Source organism: Dermatophagoides farinae, chromosome 8 (genome assembly GCF_024713945.1).
Source record: "Dermatophagoides farinae isolate YC_2012a chromosome 8, ASM2471394v1, whole genome shotgun sequence".
NCBI lineage: Eukaryota > Metazoa > Arthropoda > Arachnida > Sarcoptiformes > Pyroglyphidae > Dermatophagoides > Dermatophagoides farinae.
This window is the reverse complement of record NC_134684.1, coordinates 3,631,777-3,649,297: the sequence shown is the minus strand read 5'-3', so window position 1 is coordinate 3,649,297 and position 17,521 is coordinate 3,631,777. Positions and strand designations below refer to the sequence as shown.

Here is a 17,521-nt window from a genome sequence, read left to right as displayed (position 1 = left end):
TTCGAAATTTATTTTAAACATCAGATTAACTTCCTACAGTTTTTTTTATATATAAAAAAACATCAATCCATGAAATGATAGTATATGGTTTGTAAACAATCAATTCATCGATCATCATGACTTTGAATCATCAACATGTTTTAGTTTTTATGGTCATCCTTATTGGCTATAACTTATGTTATTCATTAACTTTGAACCAAAAACCACATGATCCAGATTACATCGATACCGATGATGACAATAATGCTAATCTATTCTACGCTGATGATGATGTATTATCAACGGAAAAAACACCACTAACGCAAGAATTGTCGATGAGACAGTTGATGCACGAAGTTTTGAAAAATGGCAATGACTCAAATCCAAATGATCAATGTCAACAATATAAAGACTTGATTCATGATCTTTGTATTGCAAGATTCCGTGAAAAAAGTCGAATTCGTTATGATTTTAAGAAAACAAAATATGATAAAGATGATAAAGACGATAAAGATGATGAAGATTATGATTCGATTGCACCTGCTCAACAAGTTTGCTGTGAATTCAAAAACACATATCTACAATGTTTGGTTTCCAATATCAATGCTATTTGTCCACCGAGAGCATTCAACGATTTATATGAACAAGTTGAAGGACTTGCAAAAATTTGTTCCCAATTTTTTGAGAAATCTACACGCAAATGTCGCCGCCATTATACTATTATGGCTTCGGGTGGATTGCATTTCCAGAACATTGTTCCACAAGAATTAAATAATAACCATAATATTAAACCATAAGTGTATATTCACTTCAATTAATTTAATAATCTAATAACTGCCATTATTATTTAATTAACTATGAACAATGAATGTGGTTTGATTCAATATTTGTGTCCAATAATCCATTCTTGTGCCCGAAATAATTCCATACACAGAGCCAAAAGTAAGCAGGGTACCCTGCAGGGTTAACAAAAATGCAAATTTGCAGTTTACCCTGAAATGAAGGGACCGTTCATATAAAATGTAACTTAAACTGCAAATTTGCAGTTTATATGCCCTCCAAATTTGCATTTTTGTTAACCCTGCAGTTTACCCTGCAAACTTGCAGCTTATGTAACATTGTATATGAACGCTTCACCATATATACCCTCCAAATTTGAAGTTTTGTTAACCCTGCAGTTTACCCTCCAAATTTGAATTCATTTTACCCCCCATTCACTTCATTAATTTTACCCCCATATTAGGATTAAAAAATTTTATTCAAAATTAATATTAAATTAATAAAGCAATGATGACAATAATTAAAAAACCAAATTATACGATCCAATTTTCGTCTTGTCCATATTGATCCATTTATAAATTAACCAATGACCATGAGCATATGTTCGCCAATCCAATCTTTATGATCCAAGACTAGTTGTCGATCTTAAATAAAGAAATTCGTTAGTTATTTCAATCATTTCAATCAAGAATCACATACCATGTAAATAAAAATCTATCGTAATGTGCATTCCGTTGTCCTTTTCCAAAATGAATCTAGAAAACGAGTCAAGAAAATAGTTGTTAGTTTGGGTAATCAATTGAACAATTTACATACCATGATCACTGATTTCTCCAACTGGCTTGATTCCAGATTCAATTTCCAAAATGTTCACCTAAATGGAAATAAATATTAGTTTTTTCGGTCAATCAATTCATTCATTTGCTTACCATTACCACTTTCAACTATGTGTTTCATTTCGTGAATCTTCGAAAATTAATCATGTTTGTCAATTGCTTCATTGGTTTCAAAACTTCAACTAGCACCAAATCCAATAGGAAAAAGCTCAGATCATGTTCCTAAACCTAGCCTATTCTATCCTATTCCTAACTTAAAGTTGAACATTACCGAGCTTTTCTTGAATCTGATGCCACTGAAGACTGAAACCGCCAAATCAATATCTAACATGATGAAAAATCGAATTTCAGAAACAAACCTAAAAAAACATAACGTTATCAAGTATAATAACCAAACTTACCAAATAGCTATGAATTTTTCTCATGTCAATGAGAAATCAGTAAAACTAGAAATGGAAAGTTAGTGAAATATCATAAAATGAGACATACCCGAAATATTGGTTAACATTTGTGATGGAACAAAGTCAGTACCAAATAATCATTATAACCCGATAAAATTGAGAATTTCATGATCATTTCACCAAAAATTGTCCGAAATCAGCAATGAAAAAATGAACAAGACGAGTGACGAAGCTTGAGAAAAAAAACGAGCATTTTTGCACAAAGACCAAATGTAAAATATTTTTTCCAACCGTCAAGCAAAATGCTTGCAAGCATGTTTGTTCATTTTGATAACCATCAAAATGAACTGTTAAAGTTAAACAACCATTTTACAAGGCGGAGCATAGCTTACATTTTGAAAGGTGAAAGGGTAAAATGTCTCGAGGCCATAATGACCATTCGATTAGCTTGCAACTGAGCCAACAATATTAACTTGGTTGTGACAAACATGATAGTTTGGAAAATTTGTTGGCGCGAACTTAGACAATTTTTTCTTTTTTAATTAGGATGGATAAACTTCGTAAACAGAAAATATCCCCTTCAGAAGCCCGGATACCCGACCAGACCGGGAATTATATAAAACGACTGTTACAAATTATTGAATTATTTAATCATTTATCTATCTATATTATTGATAATCTATAATATACAATGAAAAACCAATAAAAAATAATTATTTAATCTGAAAAATTGCAATCTTGAAATTATTTCCATAAACGATTCATTTTTTCATATTATTTGTTAAAACACAATTAGTTGGACATGATTTGCTTAATGCATTATGATTCGTTGCTACCCATTAGTTTTGATGGATTCTTCCATTTACAATTTATGCAAGAGAATGACGATTGAAGACATTTAGCACTAAAATGATTTGGGCCAACTCATTTGACACACACTTGTTCATTTCTAAAAACATTTTTTTCCAAAACAAAGGCATCAATAGCATTGGGTAACTGAGACATAATTTGCAATAGTATAGACATTGTAATCAATAAAGATTTTTCCATTGCTTATTCACAATTACCACAATTCGGTGTAGCCAGGGCAATTGCATGTTTCAATCATTTTTAACAAATATAATTTTGAACAATTCCTTTGGATCATCAATTACTTGACGAATTTCATCATTTTGGTTTAAAATCATATCAGGCAGATCTTTTTTGGTAAACATAGGGTGAATGTTTTTCACGAATTTGACTTTATGATACAAAGATGTTCAGTTGGAACATTGTATTTTTTAGTTTCAAATAAAGCTTTGGCAAAAGATTTTTTTTTCCATAAAGGCGTAATCATCAATTGATTCTTAGTGTTGAATTGATCCATTGATTCGTTGAATTGATTTGTCAATTCATTTTTGATTTTGTTTTGAAAACTCTTCTTGTTGGAAAAATTGTTCTCTAATAGATTAAATTTTTTTAAAATGATTTTTGTACTCGGTCATCTCATTTGTAATTTACTGCCAAGCAGCTAGTTTCCAAAGATAGATTACTTGATGTTACTTGAGAGCAATCTTTGTTTAATTATCATATAAAATTATCAGCATTCAACGTTTCAGTAGTTTTTTGCATTCTTGTAAGTCATTTTCATAACCAATTGAACAGTTCCTCACCATCGATGCAATAAATATCAGAATTTTTATGAAAATGGTTATATGTGTATTACCATGATCATTTGCAAACGATTGTTCAACCAGATAGATCTTTTATTTTTTCTTTTTTGAAGATTAATTGTGATGTAGGTGAATTCTTTTACGAGATAAATCATAACTTTAAAATTACGAATAAAAACTCAAAAAAAACAAAAAATATCCGATAATATTTGGCAACTAAAACAACAACAATCATAAAATTGTAAAATTACATTGAAAATGAATGAATCAAAGATTATTCCCATAATGGGTTGTTTGTTATTCATTTGTGAAGTGATATTTTGATATTTTATGATTTAAAAATTTATTTTTTAGAATTTATCAATTAAATTCTAAATTTGATTTAAAATGAAATTCAAAATTGGAGGTTAAGCTCCAATTAGAAAGTGTATTTACCATTCTTTGGTGGAGGTTAATATGCAACTTTGCAGTTTAGCCTGCAAAATAACCCGCAACTTTGCAGTTTATCCTGCAAAATAACCCGCAAATTTGCAGTTTAGCCTGCAAAATAACCTGCAAGTATGCAGTTTACATTGCAACGATGCAGTGTAACCTCATAATAAGAAGCGTAGCCTGTGAGCATGGATAGTAACCTGCAAATTTGGAGGGTTTTTAGCACTCAATCTTGCAGTTTACCCTGCTCACTTTCCTCTCTGTGTAATAATTAATGAATAAAGACCATTCAATTCAAACATTTACGTACTTTCTGAACAGTGTTGTTGATTGTTGATTTTTATTGCAAACAAAAAATATTGTTGCATGTGGATTGAGTTGAGATTTTATTTCAAATCAATTATTTCTAGTTTTTTTTTCTCTGATTAATTTTTTTATTCAAATTAATTAATTAATTGAAAACAAAAATGACAGCTTTCGAAGAAATGGGCATCATGCCCGAGATAGGTAAATCTTTGGAAGAAATCGATTGGCTTTTACCTACCAATATTCAAGCTGAAGCCATTCCATTGATACTTGGCGGTGGTGATGTTTTGATGGCAGCCGAAACTGGTTCTGGAAAAACCGGTGCTTTTTGTTTGCCTGTCATTCAGATTGTATGGGAAACATTGAATGCAAAATCAAAATCGGATAAATCACAAGTATCGGATAATTGTCTATTTAGTCCGTATGATATCGATCCAAATCTATCATTGGCAGCTGATTTGCTTTCGGCACAAAGCAAAGTATCCAATCAATGGCAAGGAGTGCGAGCGAATAAAGCTGTGAAAAAGGTAAGTGTTTTTTTTCGTATTTTTGTTTTAATTTCTACAACCAAACATTTTCATTTTCATTCATTCATCAGTGTAGAGGAAAAAAGAATCGATTCTATTTTGAAATAGAATTTACTTCACCTGGCCTGGCACGAGTTGGTTGGGCATTAGAGAATGGTTCTCGTGAACTTGGTACCGATCGTTTTGGTTGGGGCTATGGTGGTACGGCCAAAAAAAGTAATGCACGAAATTTCGAAGATTATGGAGAAAAATTCGGTGATAAATTCGATGTTATTGGAAATATAATCGATCTGGATTATGGTACAATTTCATGGACTAAAAATGGACAAGATTTAGGTGTTGCTTTTCAGATTGCTCAACATCTTTGTGAACAGAATCATTTTTTTCCTTGTATTTGTATCAAAAATGCCGGATTGAAAGCCAAATTTCAGAGCGATCAAAACGCTCCATTCGGTTGTACATGGATTGGCCAATTAGGATCGGATCAAATTGTGAATAATACATGTTTTGCAGTCAGCTCAGCTAATGATAATAGCCCAAAAGCGTTGATTCTTGAACCAAGTCGTGAATTGGCCGAACAAACACATAATTGTATTGTGAATTTTAAAAAATATCTTTCCGGTGATATTCGTCAATGTTTGTTGGTTGGCGGTCTTAGTGCCAAAGATCAAATGCATCAATTACAAGCTGGTGTCGATATTGTCACTGGTACCATTGGAAGAGTAAATGAATTGGTCAATTCGGGTCATTTATCATTAAAATCATGTCGTTTCTTCATCATCGATGAAGTAGATGCATTCCTTGCACAGGGAAGTATGCAAACCATACTTCAATTACATGGCCGTATACCACGAATGTTTCCCGATGGTAAACGCCTGCAGATGATTGTCTGTTCAGCTACGTTACATAATTTCGATGTCAAAAAATTGGCTGAACGAGTAATGTTTTTTCCGAACTGGGTTGATCTTAAAGGCGAAGATTCTGTACCGGATACTGTACATCATGTTGTAGTACGTGTTGATCCACGTAAAGATAATTCATGGATGAATTTACGAAATTCAATCACAACCGATGCTGTTCATGAAAGAGATATACGAAATTATAAAAATCCGGATAAAGATACATTGAGTGAAGCGGTCAAAATTTTAAAAGGTAATTTTGTTTAATGAATTTTGGAAATTATTATCATCATATAATTTATGATTATTGTTTGATATTTAGTCGATTATGTCATCAAAGCGATCGATACATTACAGATTGATTGTGCCATTATTTTTTGCCGTACAAAACTTGATTGCGATAATCTTGAAACATATTTCAATCAACAATCAGCTAAACTTTGTAAAGATTATTCCTGTGTTTGTTTACATAGTGATCGAACACCACAAGAACGACAAGCTAATCTTGAAACATTTAAAATGAAAAAATGTAAATTTTTAATTTGTACTGATGTTGCTGCTCGTGGTATCGATATTACTGGCATACCTTTTGTATTACAAGTAACACTTCCGGATGATAAGGCCAATTATTTACATCGAATTGGTCGAGTTGGCCGTGCCGAACGAATGGGTCTGGCCATTAGTTTTGTATCGAATGTACCGGAAAAAGTTTGGTATCATGCCAATTGTCGTACAAGGGGTAAAAATTGCTGGAACACTCAACTAGTTGAACAAGGTGGATGTTGTATTTGGTATAATGAAATTCAATTATTGGCCGATATTGAAGAACATTTAAACTGTATCATATCTGAAATTGGTATAGATTTTAAATTAGAAGTAAATGAATTTGATGGTAAAGTAGTGTATGGAGCTAAACAATCATCAAATGTTGGTGGTTATACATACAAAGATCATGTAGCACAAATGGCCAACAATGTACAACAATTATATGATCTCGAATCGAAAGCTCAACTGGTTCATCTTGGTCTTTATTATTAATGTATAAATTGTATTTTTCAAATCAAATAAAATTTAAAAAATTTTTTTTCAAAATTTCTATGTCTTTGAATATTTTGTTATTAACAGTGTATATCTATTGACACATTAACGATGACATTATTGTGTGAATAGAAATTTGATATCCATCTGTGAACGGATATATTCTTTATCTTTATTTACATTGATTCTTTTCATCATCATCATCATTAGCAAATTCTAAGAAAAAAAAAATTTGGTCAATAAAAGGCAGCCAATTAATTTTTCTTCTGACTAATTAATATATATTGATTTATGGTTCTTGTATTTCTAATCTGAATGTTCATGAAAAAGATGAAAAAATTCCTTACTAATCCGATCAATCAAAGTTCATTTGATTCTTTGCATTCTGTTGTAACATCCGGCCAACATGTAGTAGGTTGATTATTTTTTTTTATTTATTTTTTTTTGCAGAATTCTAACATTTTTTTTTCATTTTTAGTTAACAAATTAACTCAATGATGACTTTTTTTTATTATTATCTTGAAGATCGCTTGGAATTATAATATCGGTGTGTTGTTATTGAAATCATCGTCATTCATGACAACAACAACAACAACAGCAAGCAACATTGAATGATGAATAATAAATTCAAAAGATGAACGAATTGTTTATCGCGATACCTGCATAAATATACACCTGCATGCAAACAACCAGGCAACCAGGCATAGAATTTTCTTTTTTTGGTTGTATATTGTTATACTTGAACAATATACAACCAAATCAATCGATCGACAAACAAACAATGGCCAGCAAAGAATGAATGAATGAATGAAAATCAACAAAACAAGTGAAATTGAAAACCAACCAAAAAAAAAATGGAAAAAAATAACAGGAAACTTACATAATCATCATTATGATGATTATGAAGAATGAATAATGTCGTCTGCAATGATAATGGAAAATTTATTTATTTTTTCTACTTTTTAAATATTACACATATATATGTCCACCATTTACCATCATCTTCATCATCATTATTATTATCATAAATTGTCCATCATAATTTCGAACAACGCGCACACACACACACACACACACACACACACAGCACAATTAAATGTATTCGAAACAAGAACAACAAAATAGTGGATAATAATTTCGACGATAAAATCATCTATACATTAAAAATCATAGACCTTGAATACATATGTGCCATATCAATTAGTGTCTGTGTGTGTGTGTGTGTGTGTGTGTGTGTTTTTGTCAACTGTGTAACCAGCAGCAAAAAAAAAAAAAAAAAAAACAACAGATCCATTAACAACATATATATATATAGGAAATGTGAATGAATATATTAAAAGGATGTCTGTGTCCAAGCCATCACCATCATCATCATCATGATATATTATAAATGGTGACGTTTTCAATTCAAATTAAACACACACACACACACACATACACACACACCTAAATACATTGTGAACAAACAAAATTTGTCGATTATTTTAAAAATTTTATATCTCTCCGGTTTAAACAAATAGAATTTTTTTTTAATTTTCTAGAAACCGGTGTAAACAACAACAACAACAACGACAACAAATAACGAAAAGAAATAAAAAAAAAATTGTTCAAATGGACAGTGGGAATATAAAATTTAATTGAAAAGTTAAAGTTCAAACCGGAATTTAAATTATAGACACATTCATCAACTAGAGTCGACTCAACATCTGATTTTGATTCAACGATTACATTCATTCATCCATCCATCCTAGAAAAATCGTAAGTCCATATATATTGCTATATTCTGATTCGGCACTAAAGACTAATTCATAATATAGTATACGATTCTGTATTCATCACCACCACCACAACAACCACCACCATCACCAACAACAACAACAACAACAAGATAACAAGACGATTGGGAAAAAAAATACCTAAAACTTTGTACAAACGATAGCAGCTGCTGCTGCTGCTGTTTAGTTCCAATTGCTTTCTATGTGTGTATTTATGTATCGGCGAGAAAAAAAATTGGGCCAAAAAAAAAAACAAATACATTACCCATATATTCCAGATATATAGAACTAAGAATTAAAATCCGTGGTAATAGTGGTATTTGAGTATTTAAACGACTACGACGATTACGACGACGAATCATTAGATCCGGACTCAACGACCGACCAAATAACTGAATGATGACTCTGTATGCTGTTTGAAATCGAAACTTTATGGATTTTCATTTTTTTTTTTTTTTTTTTGGGAAGCTCAATTCGGACGTTATTCAAGCTATACATACACATACACACACACACCTCTTCGTTTCTTTCTTTGCTTTTTTTATGCTTTTGTTGTGCATTGAACAAGAATATTCTTATTATTATCATCATCATCATCATCATTGTCATCATCAGTCATTCATTCTTCATTCCACAAATATTCATTATTATTATTTATCCTTGTTGAACTACAACAACCAATATTCAAGTCTTTAGAACAATTTTCATCAGCCAACCGTGTATAAATTCAATAATAATAATCAATTCTAAATATTTGTGAGATAGGAATTCTTGATAGAATATCATATTTTGTTGTCCTAGTTCCTGAACGGCTGATTCTTTTCTTTTCTTCTTTTTTTTCATTATTATTCATCGTTCATTCGTTTTCGTTATCGTCATTGTTTAATAATAATCTCGTCGTTGTCGTCAATGGTGTAATCTATCTTCAGTCAGTTAATTAGAGTAATTCCAAGTCCAGTGTTTGATATTTGGAAGCGAATAATTTTTGTGTGTGTGTGTGTGTGTGTGTGTTTGATTCGGGTGTGTGTGTGTTTGTGTTTGTATTTGGATCGGTTTTTTTTGTTTATATTTGTTTATGTGTGTGTGTGTGTGTGTGGTTTATAGTTGTTGTTCCGAGTTGTTAATTTTTTTCCTCCTTGGTTCCATCATCATCATCATCATCACTATCGATATATCGGATATCATCATCAATTAATAACACCGAATTCAAAACACCGAATCTGAAAAAAAGGTTGACAATTTATTAACAGCTTGTGGTTGAAGAAGAAGAAGAAAAAAAGTTTTCACTGCAATGAAAATGAAAAAAGTTTTCATCGATTAATTGAAAGAATTTAATATGTGTTCGTGTGTTTCATTCTGAATATCTTCATTCATTTTCTACATTTAATTTCGTCAAAGAAAATCGTGATTTTTGTCTTGTTTTTTTTCTATAAATATATCTACTTGAAGAGAGTAATCATCATCATCATCATCATCATCAACTTTATTTATCACAATACTCAAAATATATATCAAGCATTGAATGCTTTAAAGAGCTAAAAGTGAGTACTGTGTCATTGATTGATTCATTCATTCTTCATTATCGATTAATTTCATTTTTTTTTTTTTTGCTAAATGATTAACACACACACACACACACATAGTAAATATATCATGAATCAGGATCAAAAATGGCAAAAAGATACGGTGGATCAAAATTTCGATTATATGTTCAAAATTTTGATCATAGGCAATAGCAGTGTTGGAAAAACATCATTCCTATTCCGTTATGCTGATGATTCATTTACATCGGCATTTGTTAGTACGGTCGGTATTGATTTCAAAGTAAAAACCGTATTTCGCCAGGATAAACGTGTTAAATTACAAATTTGGGATACAGCCGGACAGGAACGTTATCGTACGATAACTACTGCCTATTATCGTGGTGCAATGGGATTCATATTAATGTATGATGTAACCAATGAAGAATCATTCAATTCCGTACAGGATTGGTTAGTATATATTAATCATAATTAATGATATAATGATTATTGATAAATATCTAATCATTCAATTGAATCAAATGATCGATATATCGTCATAGTATACTATTTTGATTAATAATCAATTATGTAAATGGGCTATTTTCATTCGATTCAATTGATTCATAAATATATTGATCGTGAACTAATCAATTTCATTCATTTGTTTCATTTCTTTATACCATTTTTTTTTATTTTTGTTTTATAGGGTGACCCAAATAAAAACATATTCTTGGGATAATGCACAAGTGATATTGGTGGGCAATAAATGCGACATGGAAGATGAACGTGTCGTTTCATATGAACGTGGTAAACAATTAGCCGATCAATTAGGATTAGAATTTTTTGAAACATCAGCCAAAGAAAATATTAATGTTAAGGCCGTATTTGAACGTTTAGTGGATATTATATGCGATAAAATGAGCGAAAGTTTGGATTCCGATCCAAATGTAATGAATGCATCGAAAGGAACACGATTGGCCGAAAATCCTATGCCACAGAATCAGAATTGTAATTGTTAAGAATTTGAAAATTTAACCAAAAAACAAAACAAAATATCAACCACAAATAATTATCGTCCATCATCATCATGGCCGACACAGAAACATATAGAAAACAAAAACAAAAATAAAAACAAGAAAAAAAAATTCTATTCACCAAAACGACAAAAACTTATTTAGCGAAAAAAAGTTTTAAAAATTTTTTCTTTCATCATCATCAACATACACACACACACACACACACACACACACACACATACCTCCTACACATTGAAAAGTCCAAATTCCATTATTATAAATCTTTCTTACCTTGACATCAGAATGAATTTTTTCGTTTCGTTTCGTTTCGTTTCAAATTCCATCATCATCATCATCATCATCATCATTATGATCAACGGAAAAAAATAAGCCCGTACATATTCGTCCCAAGAAAATTCTAATAATTCCATTGAATAACATCAATAATCAAATTGTTGTATTGTCATTTATTCAACAACAAAACCTACCAACAACCACTAAAAAAGAATAATAATAATGATGATGATGATGATGAAATTTTTTTTTATTTTTTTTTTTTTTTCGTTTTAACATTTACTATATCCACCCTCTTTGTCGAATAAATTATTAGACGAACGAATTCGTATATTCACTGTCACATGTGTTTATGTTTATGTTTATGTTTGTTTGTTGAGATTTTTTTCTCTCTTCTAATTTTACCATTTGTTTGATCTGAAGAATCATGTGTAACTTCCGGTTCTGAAAACTTGTTTGATCATTATCATCATCATCATCAAAAATAGCGTTTGATCCAAAAAAAAAGAAAGAAAGCAAACATCCATTATGTATCCATTTCCGGAATCCAACCACATCAATTTTTTTTTTTTTTGAAATATAAACATCCGTACGTATAGACTCTTTTTTTTTGACTGAATAAATAACCATTTATACTACACACACACACACATAGATCATATGAACGTTTTTTTTTTCTCTTGAAACAAGAAACCAGTGACCAAAAAAAAAAAAAAAAAAATTCTTTGACACCCACTCAAGACATACACATAGTGCATGGTGTAGTATAGTAGAATCTTTAATATATTATTTATATTTGTAATAAGCAAGAAAACCTTAAACCTAGATAATTTTTTTTTTGTCATTGATCCATTTGATAAACTTTACGAGACACACACACACTAGGATGTGAAAAATTTTTAATATTTCAAGTTTTAAAAAATGAATATTCAAAAAAAAAATGAGAAAAAAAAATCACTGACTTTTTTGTGTATGTGTGCGTGTGTGTCATTTATATCAGATCAGATTTTCATCTATTTCATTTCATGTATTATATAATAACATATAAATGTCATTTTATCCGGTTGCACATGTTTCAAATTTTCATGTTTTTTCCCCCCCCTATTCACTCACATATGTGTGTGTGTGTGTGTGTGTTATGATTTATCATACTTTACACCATTTCGATACCAACAAAACAACAACAGAATCGATCAGAGAATGGATAAAAAAATTTTCATTTCATATTTCAACACACACATGAAGCCAAAAAAAAACAACAACTTGTACACGCGTCCATTTTCCATGATAATCCGCGGATATTATAAATAGGTTTCACACACACACACACACGCACGAACATAGTCCCAAATGAAATTAATTTAATATAAATTTTATTAATTCTTCAAAACATGTTTTTGATTTAAGAATGAAAAAGAATTTTTTTTTTTTTTGCCAAATTCCGATATATTCCGACATTGCACACACACAGACTAAATTCTTGTTGTTGTTGTCGTCGTCGTTGTCGAAATTGAACAAAACAAAATGAAAATTTTAATGCAAAAAAAAAAATACAAAAATTTTTCTCTATCTCTCTCTGTCTCTCTGTCTGTCTGTTATTATTTATTCATATAATTTAGTATATAATACTACCGCGTGAATATGATGAAGAAAAAAAAATTAATGAAACGAGTACTGGATAGTAGTAATCAGAATATTATATACAAAAAAAAAGATGTTAAGGGCACATGATAATGTTTAGATTGAAGTGTAAATATTTATATATGTTGAGAGATTTGAATGAATAAAATTATCTTTGAATGCCAATGTTTGATGTTGTTGTATGTTTGATGATTCTTTGTCATACATTCATTTTTTGTTTTCTATGATTTTATGAGTTGGTGAAACAAAAAAAAAACCATTGTAATACTGCTATGACTTGTATGATTTCATTTCACTATCAATCATTATGTAGTGGTCAACCATGGATGTGATTTGATTGCCATTGGATCACGTTCACCATAATCATAAAGAATTTCTTCATCTTGTTCAATATCACGTAATGCAATAAATATCAAATGTGGACGTTGTTGATATTCAAAAATTTTCGTTTTACAATTTGGTGATTTTCTTGAATGATTAATTAATCGACCTAAACGACCAGTTGGTTTAGTTGCATCTACACACCAGATTGTTGAATTCCAATTAAAATAATACATATAACAACCGGCTTGATTTTGTTCATATTTAAGTTCACGTTTCTATTAAAAGGACAAAATTAATAAAATCATTATTATGAAAATCATTATATATCATTATAAATCACTAACCTTGGCTGAATCTAAATCGATAAGATCACCACTATATTCACAGATAAATGAACCTTTTCGTATGGGCGCTTTAGCTATGATTGCCTTTCCTTTTGATTGAAATTCAGTAATGGCTAAGTAGTCGAATGGATCAATTTGTTTAGTAATACATTCAATAATACGTTGATTATATTCTTCTTCCTTAAGTTTTGCGGCTAATAATCGTCGTGAAACGATAGGAAAATAATTTGTAATCACATTATTCGTCGTAGTTATTGTCGGTGGCCGTTTGGTCATCCTGTGTGATGATTTTTGCTTTATAAGTGTAGTGTCACATTTTTTCACATGTCCATTATCAACAACACCATTCGGTTGTAGATTATCGTTTCTTTTTACATCAATGTTTTCATCATCACCATCAGTGGATTTTGAAGTGTAAGCATCATCATCATTAATATTTTTGAGAATTTTCTCTGATTCTTGATCATCGTTATTTTTAATTTTATTTAAATTAGTTTTTGTTCGATTTGACGATCGTTTTGTTTTCGTTGTTGAATACAATCGTCGTCGACGTTTAGGTTTTTTCGTACCATTTCTTGTTACAATGATGTGCGATGATGAATGTACAGTTTTCGATGATGAATTCTGTATTGGTGAATTTTCATCTTGTGTTTCGATTTTTACAGCAACTTTTTCCTCATCTTTTTCTTCGGATTTCATCTCATGAATCATTTCATCGATCAAACGTTGACGATTATGACGAACAATGGTCCTCGAATGAGGAACCGTTATGTGTAATGACAATGGCGATGAAGATGTCATTTCGATTCAAATCATCTTTGATTTGCAAACATTGGATTGATCAAAACAAAGGAAATTTGCCACGAGCTCTTTACTCATCTATTGTATCGTCGTGTTCTATTTTTTCCAATATTTTCATGTAAACAATCAAAAAAAAAATGAAGTTTTTTTTCTCACAAGAGAGAAAAAAAATTCACAACATACGGTTGAAAAACAATAAAAAAAAATTATTTTTAATGCAAGCGGCGCATTTGCAACAAAAAGTTTGTTAAGATGTTGACCAAAATATATATGTTTTCAACCGTTTTTTTCTTTCTTTATTCACCATGTAACGCATGCGTCAATTTAAATCGAAACACACCACTATTAATTTTTTTCCTGTTCAAAGATTCAATGACGGCAATTTGTCAATTTCAATATTTTCATATGTTTTTTTTTCTCTGGATTTCATCTGATTATTTTTCGAATTATAATCCTCTTCATCATCTTATATATCTTGCAATATGACATTCTATCATTTTGTAAATTGTCTTCTATTGACTTTTGGTCCGCCAGTTATTCTTTATCGGTTTTCAGTCATGTAAGTCAAGTACTAAATGATAGCAGGTATTCCCATTTTTTTTTAAATCAAATTTCAGATCCGAATATGGAACATTAATGCGAGTATTAACCGGTGCATTATCGTACATATTAACACAGATGAGTAAGATGCTTATAATAGCCGGTCTGGTTAATCTAACAGAATTTTGGGAACATTTAATCGATTGTATTGGCCTTTATTATTCAATGGTACATTATCAAAAAGCATCGGTTGCATCGGTTAAAATTCTTAGTGAGCACTACTACTTTCTTTCCTTGCATGTACAAATGTGGATTGAAATTCTAATCTAATTAAATTAAACATTATATATAAAATTAGGCACAGCACTTGGTTGGACGGTAACGGAATCTATATTTACACGTTTGGTCAATTTTTACATCAATGCTCGATCATTACAATTTGATTGGCATCATTTGATTGATGCTTGTGGTGCAAATATTGATCTTGTACAAAATATTTGTTTATGTTCATTATTATGGTATTGGAATCGAAAATCGAACAAACTTTATTTGGCCATGATCATCGGTTATATATTGGCAATTTCATTCACTGAATTTAACATTATTCATCGTACCGGTATGGTTATGGCATTTAGCATTGCATCAATGGCCATATTAAATGTGAATGAAAAATGATTTAAATTCAATTAAATGGAAAAAATGTTCTTTTATTTACAGTGAAGCAAATTGTCAAATTAATTTAAGTTGATATGAATCCATTATTGGTTACAATTGAAACAAATGGCAACGTTTGTACATTCATTTGAATAATCATAAGTTTTGATTGAACAAAGACCACAAAAATATCGATGACATTTAAGACATAATTGTTGACAATCATGACATATTATGTGGTCACAAAAATCACATTTTATGTGACCAATAACGCGACTATTACATTGATGACAAATCAAAGCGCCCATTATCTGTACAGATTTCGATTCATTTCTATGCATAGTCATTGATGTGAATGGATCTGAATTATTTTCGGAAGCAAAAAAAAAAAAAAAAGTCAATCCATGAAAAAAATTCTAGGTCATTTTAAGCACTTACTTATTTTGACTAGATATGATGGAAATTGTTGCAATAATTGAACATTATTACGTTGACGTTTAGATGGTGAATCGAATGTTTTCAAAGTTGATGATGGTCCTTGATTATAATGATGATGGCCATCATCATCATCATTTACATCGTTTAATGATCGTTTCAAAGTCATGATGAAAAATAATTCAGCGGCAGATCTCTCTAAATTTGTTGATGATGATAATCAGTGGAAAAAAAGGATTAAATTTTTAATTAGAGAAATTTAATCGTAACGTACCTAACAAATTTGAATTCACTATTTTTTTTCAATTAAATTTTACCATCATCAGAGATAGTAAAAAAGTTGAGCAATAGAGATAGGAGAATTTTCTGTTATTTTTCTTACTTTTTTGTTTCTACAAATGCAAGGATCAGAAAAAAAGAACCAAAAAAAAAATGAGTTCAGGTCGACTATTTTTGTTGTTGTTTTTTGTTGCTGTTGTTGGATTTTTTTTTTTTTTTTGGCAACAGCAGTATATATTTTGGTCGTTTTTTTCTTGTTTTTTTTTTGCTTATTTTTTTCTTTTCTTTTGTTTTGTTTTGTTTTGTTTTTTTAATTCACTCTTACACAAAGCTTTCAAAATGGTGATAATGATGATATTTATGAATACCAGGAGAGATTTGTTATGGAAGCACGTGAACAAACATGTTCGTGTTTTTTTTTTCTTTGTCAATTGAAAATAATAAATGATTAATAATTTTTTTTATTATGGTGATGATCACAAAGATGTACTTGCCATGGTAAACAATCGGCTATTTAAACATTTTTTCTGGTTCTATCCACTCTTTCTTTCTCTTCTTTTTTTTGGTCGATGATTTCGATTTTGGGCACGATAAATTTGGTGTTTCCGACAATTTTTATTTTTATTTCGTTGACTTTTTTTGTTGTTGTTATTTGCGATTTATAATGGTACATACCATAGTTGTCCAAGTGTCAGAATAATAAGTTTTTTTTTTATTTTTTTACATGGATTTTTTTTTCGATTTCATCGAATCGCGCCGTTGTTATAAGTTTAGTTTGGCACGCATGTATTTATCATCATCATCATATAACACATTTATATTACACAAATGATGATCATGACATGTTTAATGCAAAAAAGAAGAAGAAAAAAAAAGTTTTTTCCATTTGAATCTAGAGAGAGAGAGAGAGAAAGAAAGAGAAAGTGAGACGTTAAAGATATATATCTTTGTGATCATGACATGTTTAATGCAAAAAAGAAGAAGAAAAAAAAAGTTTTTTCCATTTGAATCTAGAGAGAGAGAGAGAGAAAGAAAGAGAAAGTGA

The 17,521-nt window shown here is 30.3% G+C and overlaps 6 protein-coding genes across 8 annotated transcripts; 4 read left to right on the top strand and 2 right to left on the bottom strand.

Moving 5' to 3' along the window:
- The first annotated feature begins 87 nt into the window (after nt 1-87).
- LOC124495479 (uncharacterized) lies at nt 88-879 on the top strand. The gene has a single exon (XM_047058870.2). The coding sequence runs from the start codon at nt 117-119 to the stop codon at nt 774-776; it is 660 nt and encodes a 219-aa protein (XP_046914826.2). The 5' UTR covers nt 88-116; the 3' UTR covers nt 777-879.
- A 3,497-nt stretch (nt 880-4,376) lies between these two features.
- On the top strand, nt 4,377-6,904 carry Ddx1 (ATP-dependent RNA helicase Ddx1). Its single transcript, XM_047058858.2, has 3 exons — nt 4,377-4,913; nt 4,985-6,065; nt 6,135-6,904. Exons 1-3 carry the CDS (start codon nt 4,548-4,550, stop codon nt 6,848-6,850), a joined length of 2,163 nt encoding a protein of 720 aa, XP_046914814.2. The 5' UTR covers nt 4,377-4,547; the 3' UTR covers nt 6,851-6,904.
- Nucleotides 6,905-8,254: 1,350 nt separating this feature from the next.
- Nucleotides 8,255-11,793, top strand: Rab3 (RAS oncogene family member Rab3). Its single transcript, XM_075733383.1, has 4 exons — nt 8,255-8,608; nt 8,668-10,166; nt 10,269-10,616; nt 10,855-11,793. Exons 3-4 carry the CDS (start codon nt 10,279-10,281, stop codon nt 11,165-11,167), a joined length of 651 nt encoding a protein of 216 aa, XP_075589498.1. The 5' UTR covers nt 8,255-8,608; nt 8,668-10,166; nt 10,269-10,278; the 3' UTR covers nt 11,168-11,793.
- A 10-nt stretch (nt 11,794-11,803) lies between these two features.
- On the top strand, nt 11,804-15,824 carry LOC124495482 (BOS complex subunit TMEM147). Its single transcript, XM_075733384.1, has 4 exons — nt 11,804-12,047; nt 14,936-15,127; nt 15,186-15,379; nt 15,467-15,824. Exons 2-4 carry the CDS (start codon nt 15,051-15,053, stop codon nt 15,781-15,783), a joined length of 588 nt encoding a protein of 195 aa, XP_075589499.1. The 5' UTR covers nt 11,804-12,047; nt 14,936-15,050; the 3' UTR covers nt 15,784-15,824.
- Nucleotides 12,815-14,937, bottom strand: Set8 (SET domain containing 8). Its single transcript, XM_047058864.2, has 2 exons — nt 13,768-14,937; nt 12,815-13,698 (listed from the first exon to the last, which is right to left on the bottom strand). Exons 1-2 carry the CDS (start codon nt 14,566-14,568, stop codon nt 13,405-13,407), a joined length of 1,095 nt encoding a protein of 364 aa, XP_046914820.1. The 5' UTR covers nt 14,569-14,937; the 3' UTR covers nt 12,815-13,404.
- Nucleotides 15,795-17,435, bottom strand: LOC124495483 (uncharacterized). 3 transcript variants are annotated; one of them, XM_075733385.1, is made up of 5 exons: nt 16,971-17,401; nt 16,802-16,898; nt 16,472-16,589; nt 16,201-16,395; nt 15,795-16,123 (listed from the first exon to the last, which is right to left on the bottom strand). In XM_075733385.1, exons 4-5 carry the CDS (start codon nt 16,364-16,366, stop codon nt 15,867-15,869), a joined length of 423 nt encoding a protein of 140 aa, XP_075589500.1. In that variant the 5' UTR covers nt 16,367-16,395; nt 16,472-16,589; nt 16,802-16,898; nt 16,971-17,401; the 3' UTR covers nt 15,795-15,866. The 3 variants fall into 3 exon arrangements, with proteins under 3 accessions (XP_075589500.1, XP_075589501.1, XP_075589502.1); XM_075733386.1 differs by lacking the exon at nt 16,802-16,898 and having other exon boundaries at nt 16,971-17,435; XM_075733387.1 differs by lacking the exon at nt 16,802-16,898 and having other exon boundaries at nt 17,152-17,259.
- Between the last annotated feature and the right edge of the window lie 86 nt (nt 17,436-17,521).

Coding starts and splice junctions, on each gene's coding strand:
- LOC124495479 (XM_047058870.2), top strand. CDS start 117: ATGACTTTGAATCATCAACATGTTTTAGTTTTTATGGTCATCCTTATT.
- Ddx1 (XM_047058858.2), top strand. CDS start 4,548: ATGACAGCTTTCGAAGAAATGGGCATCATGCCCGAGATAGGTAAATCT. Junction 4,914..4,984: donor CGAATAAAGCTGTGAAAAAG/GTAAGTGTTTTT, acceptor TTCATTCATCAG/TGTAGAGGAAAAAAGAATCG. Junction 6,066..6,134: donor AGCGGTCAAAATTTTAAAAG/GTAATTTTGTTT, acceptor TTTGATATTTAG/TCGATTATGTCATCAAAGCG.
- Rab3 (XM_075733383.1), top strand. CDS start 10,279: ATGAATCAGGATCAAAAATGGCAAAAAGATACGGTGGATCAAAATTTC. Junction 10,617..10,854: donor TTCAATTCCGTACAGGATTG/GTTAGTATATAT, acceptor TTTGTTTTATAG/GGTGACCCAAATAAAAACAT.
- Set8 (XM_047058864.2), bottom strand. CDS start 14,568: ATGACATCTTCATCGCCATTGTCATTACACATAACGGTTCCTCATTCG. Junction 13,699..13,767: donor TCGATTTAGATTCAGCCAAG/GTTAGTGATTTA, acceptor TCCTTTTAATAG/AAACGTGAACTTAAATATGA.
- LOC124495482 (XM_075733384.1), top strand. CDS start 15,051: ATGACATTCTATCATTTTGTAAATTGTCTTCTATTGACTTTTGGTCCG. Junction 15,128..15,185: donor CTTTATCGGTTTTCAGTCAT/GTAAGTCAAGTA, acceptor ATCAAATTTCAG/ATCCGAATATGGAACATTAA. Junction 15,380..15,466: donor TGCATCGGTTAAAATTCTTA/GTGAGCACTACT, acceptor ATATAAAATTAG/GCACAGCACTTGGTTGGACG.
- LOC124495483 (XM_075733386.1), bottom strand. CDS start 16,366: ATGACTTTGAAACGATCATTAAACGATGTAAATGATGATGATGATGGC. Junction 16,124..16,200: donor ATCATATCTAGTCAAAATAA/GTAAGTGCTTAA, acceptor AAAATAATTCAG/ATCCATTCACATCAATGACT.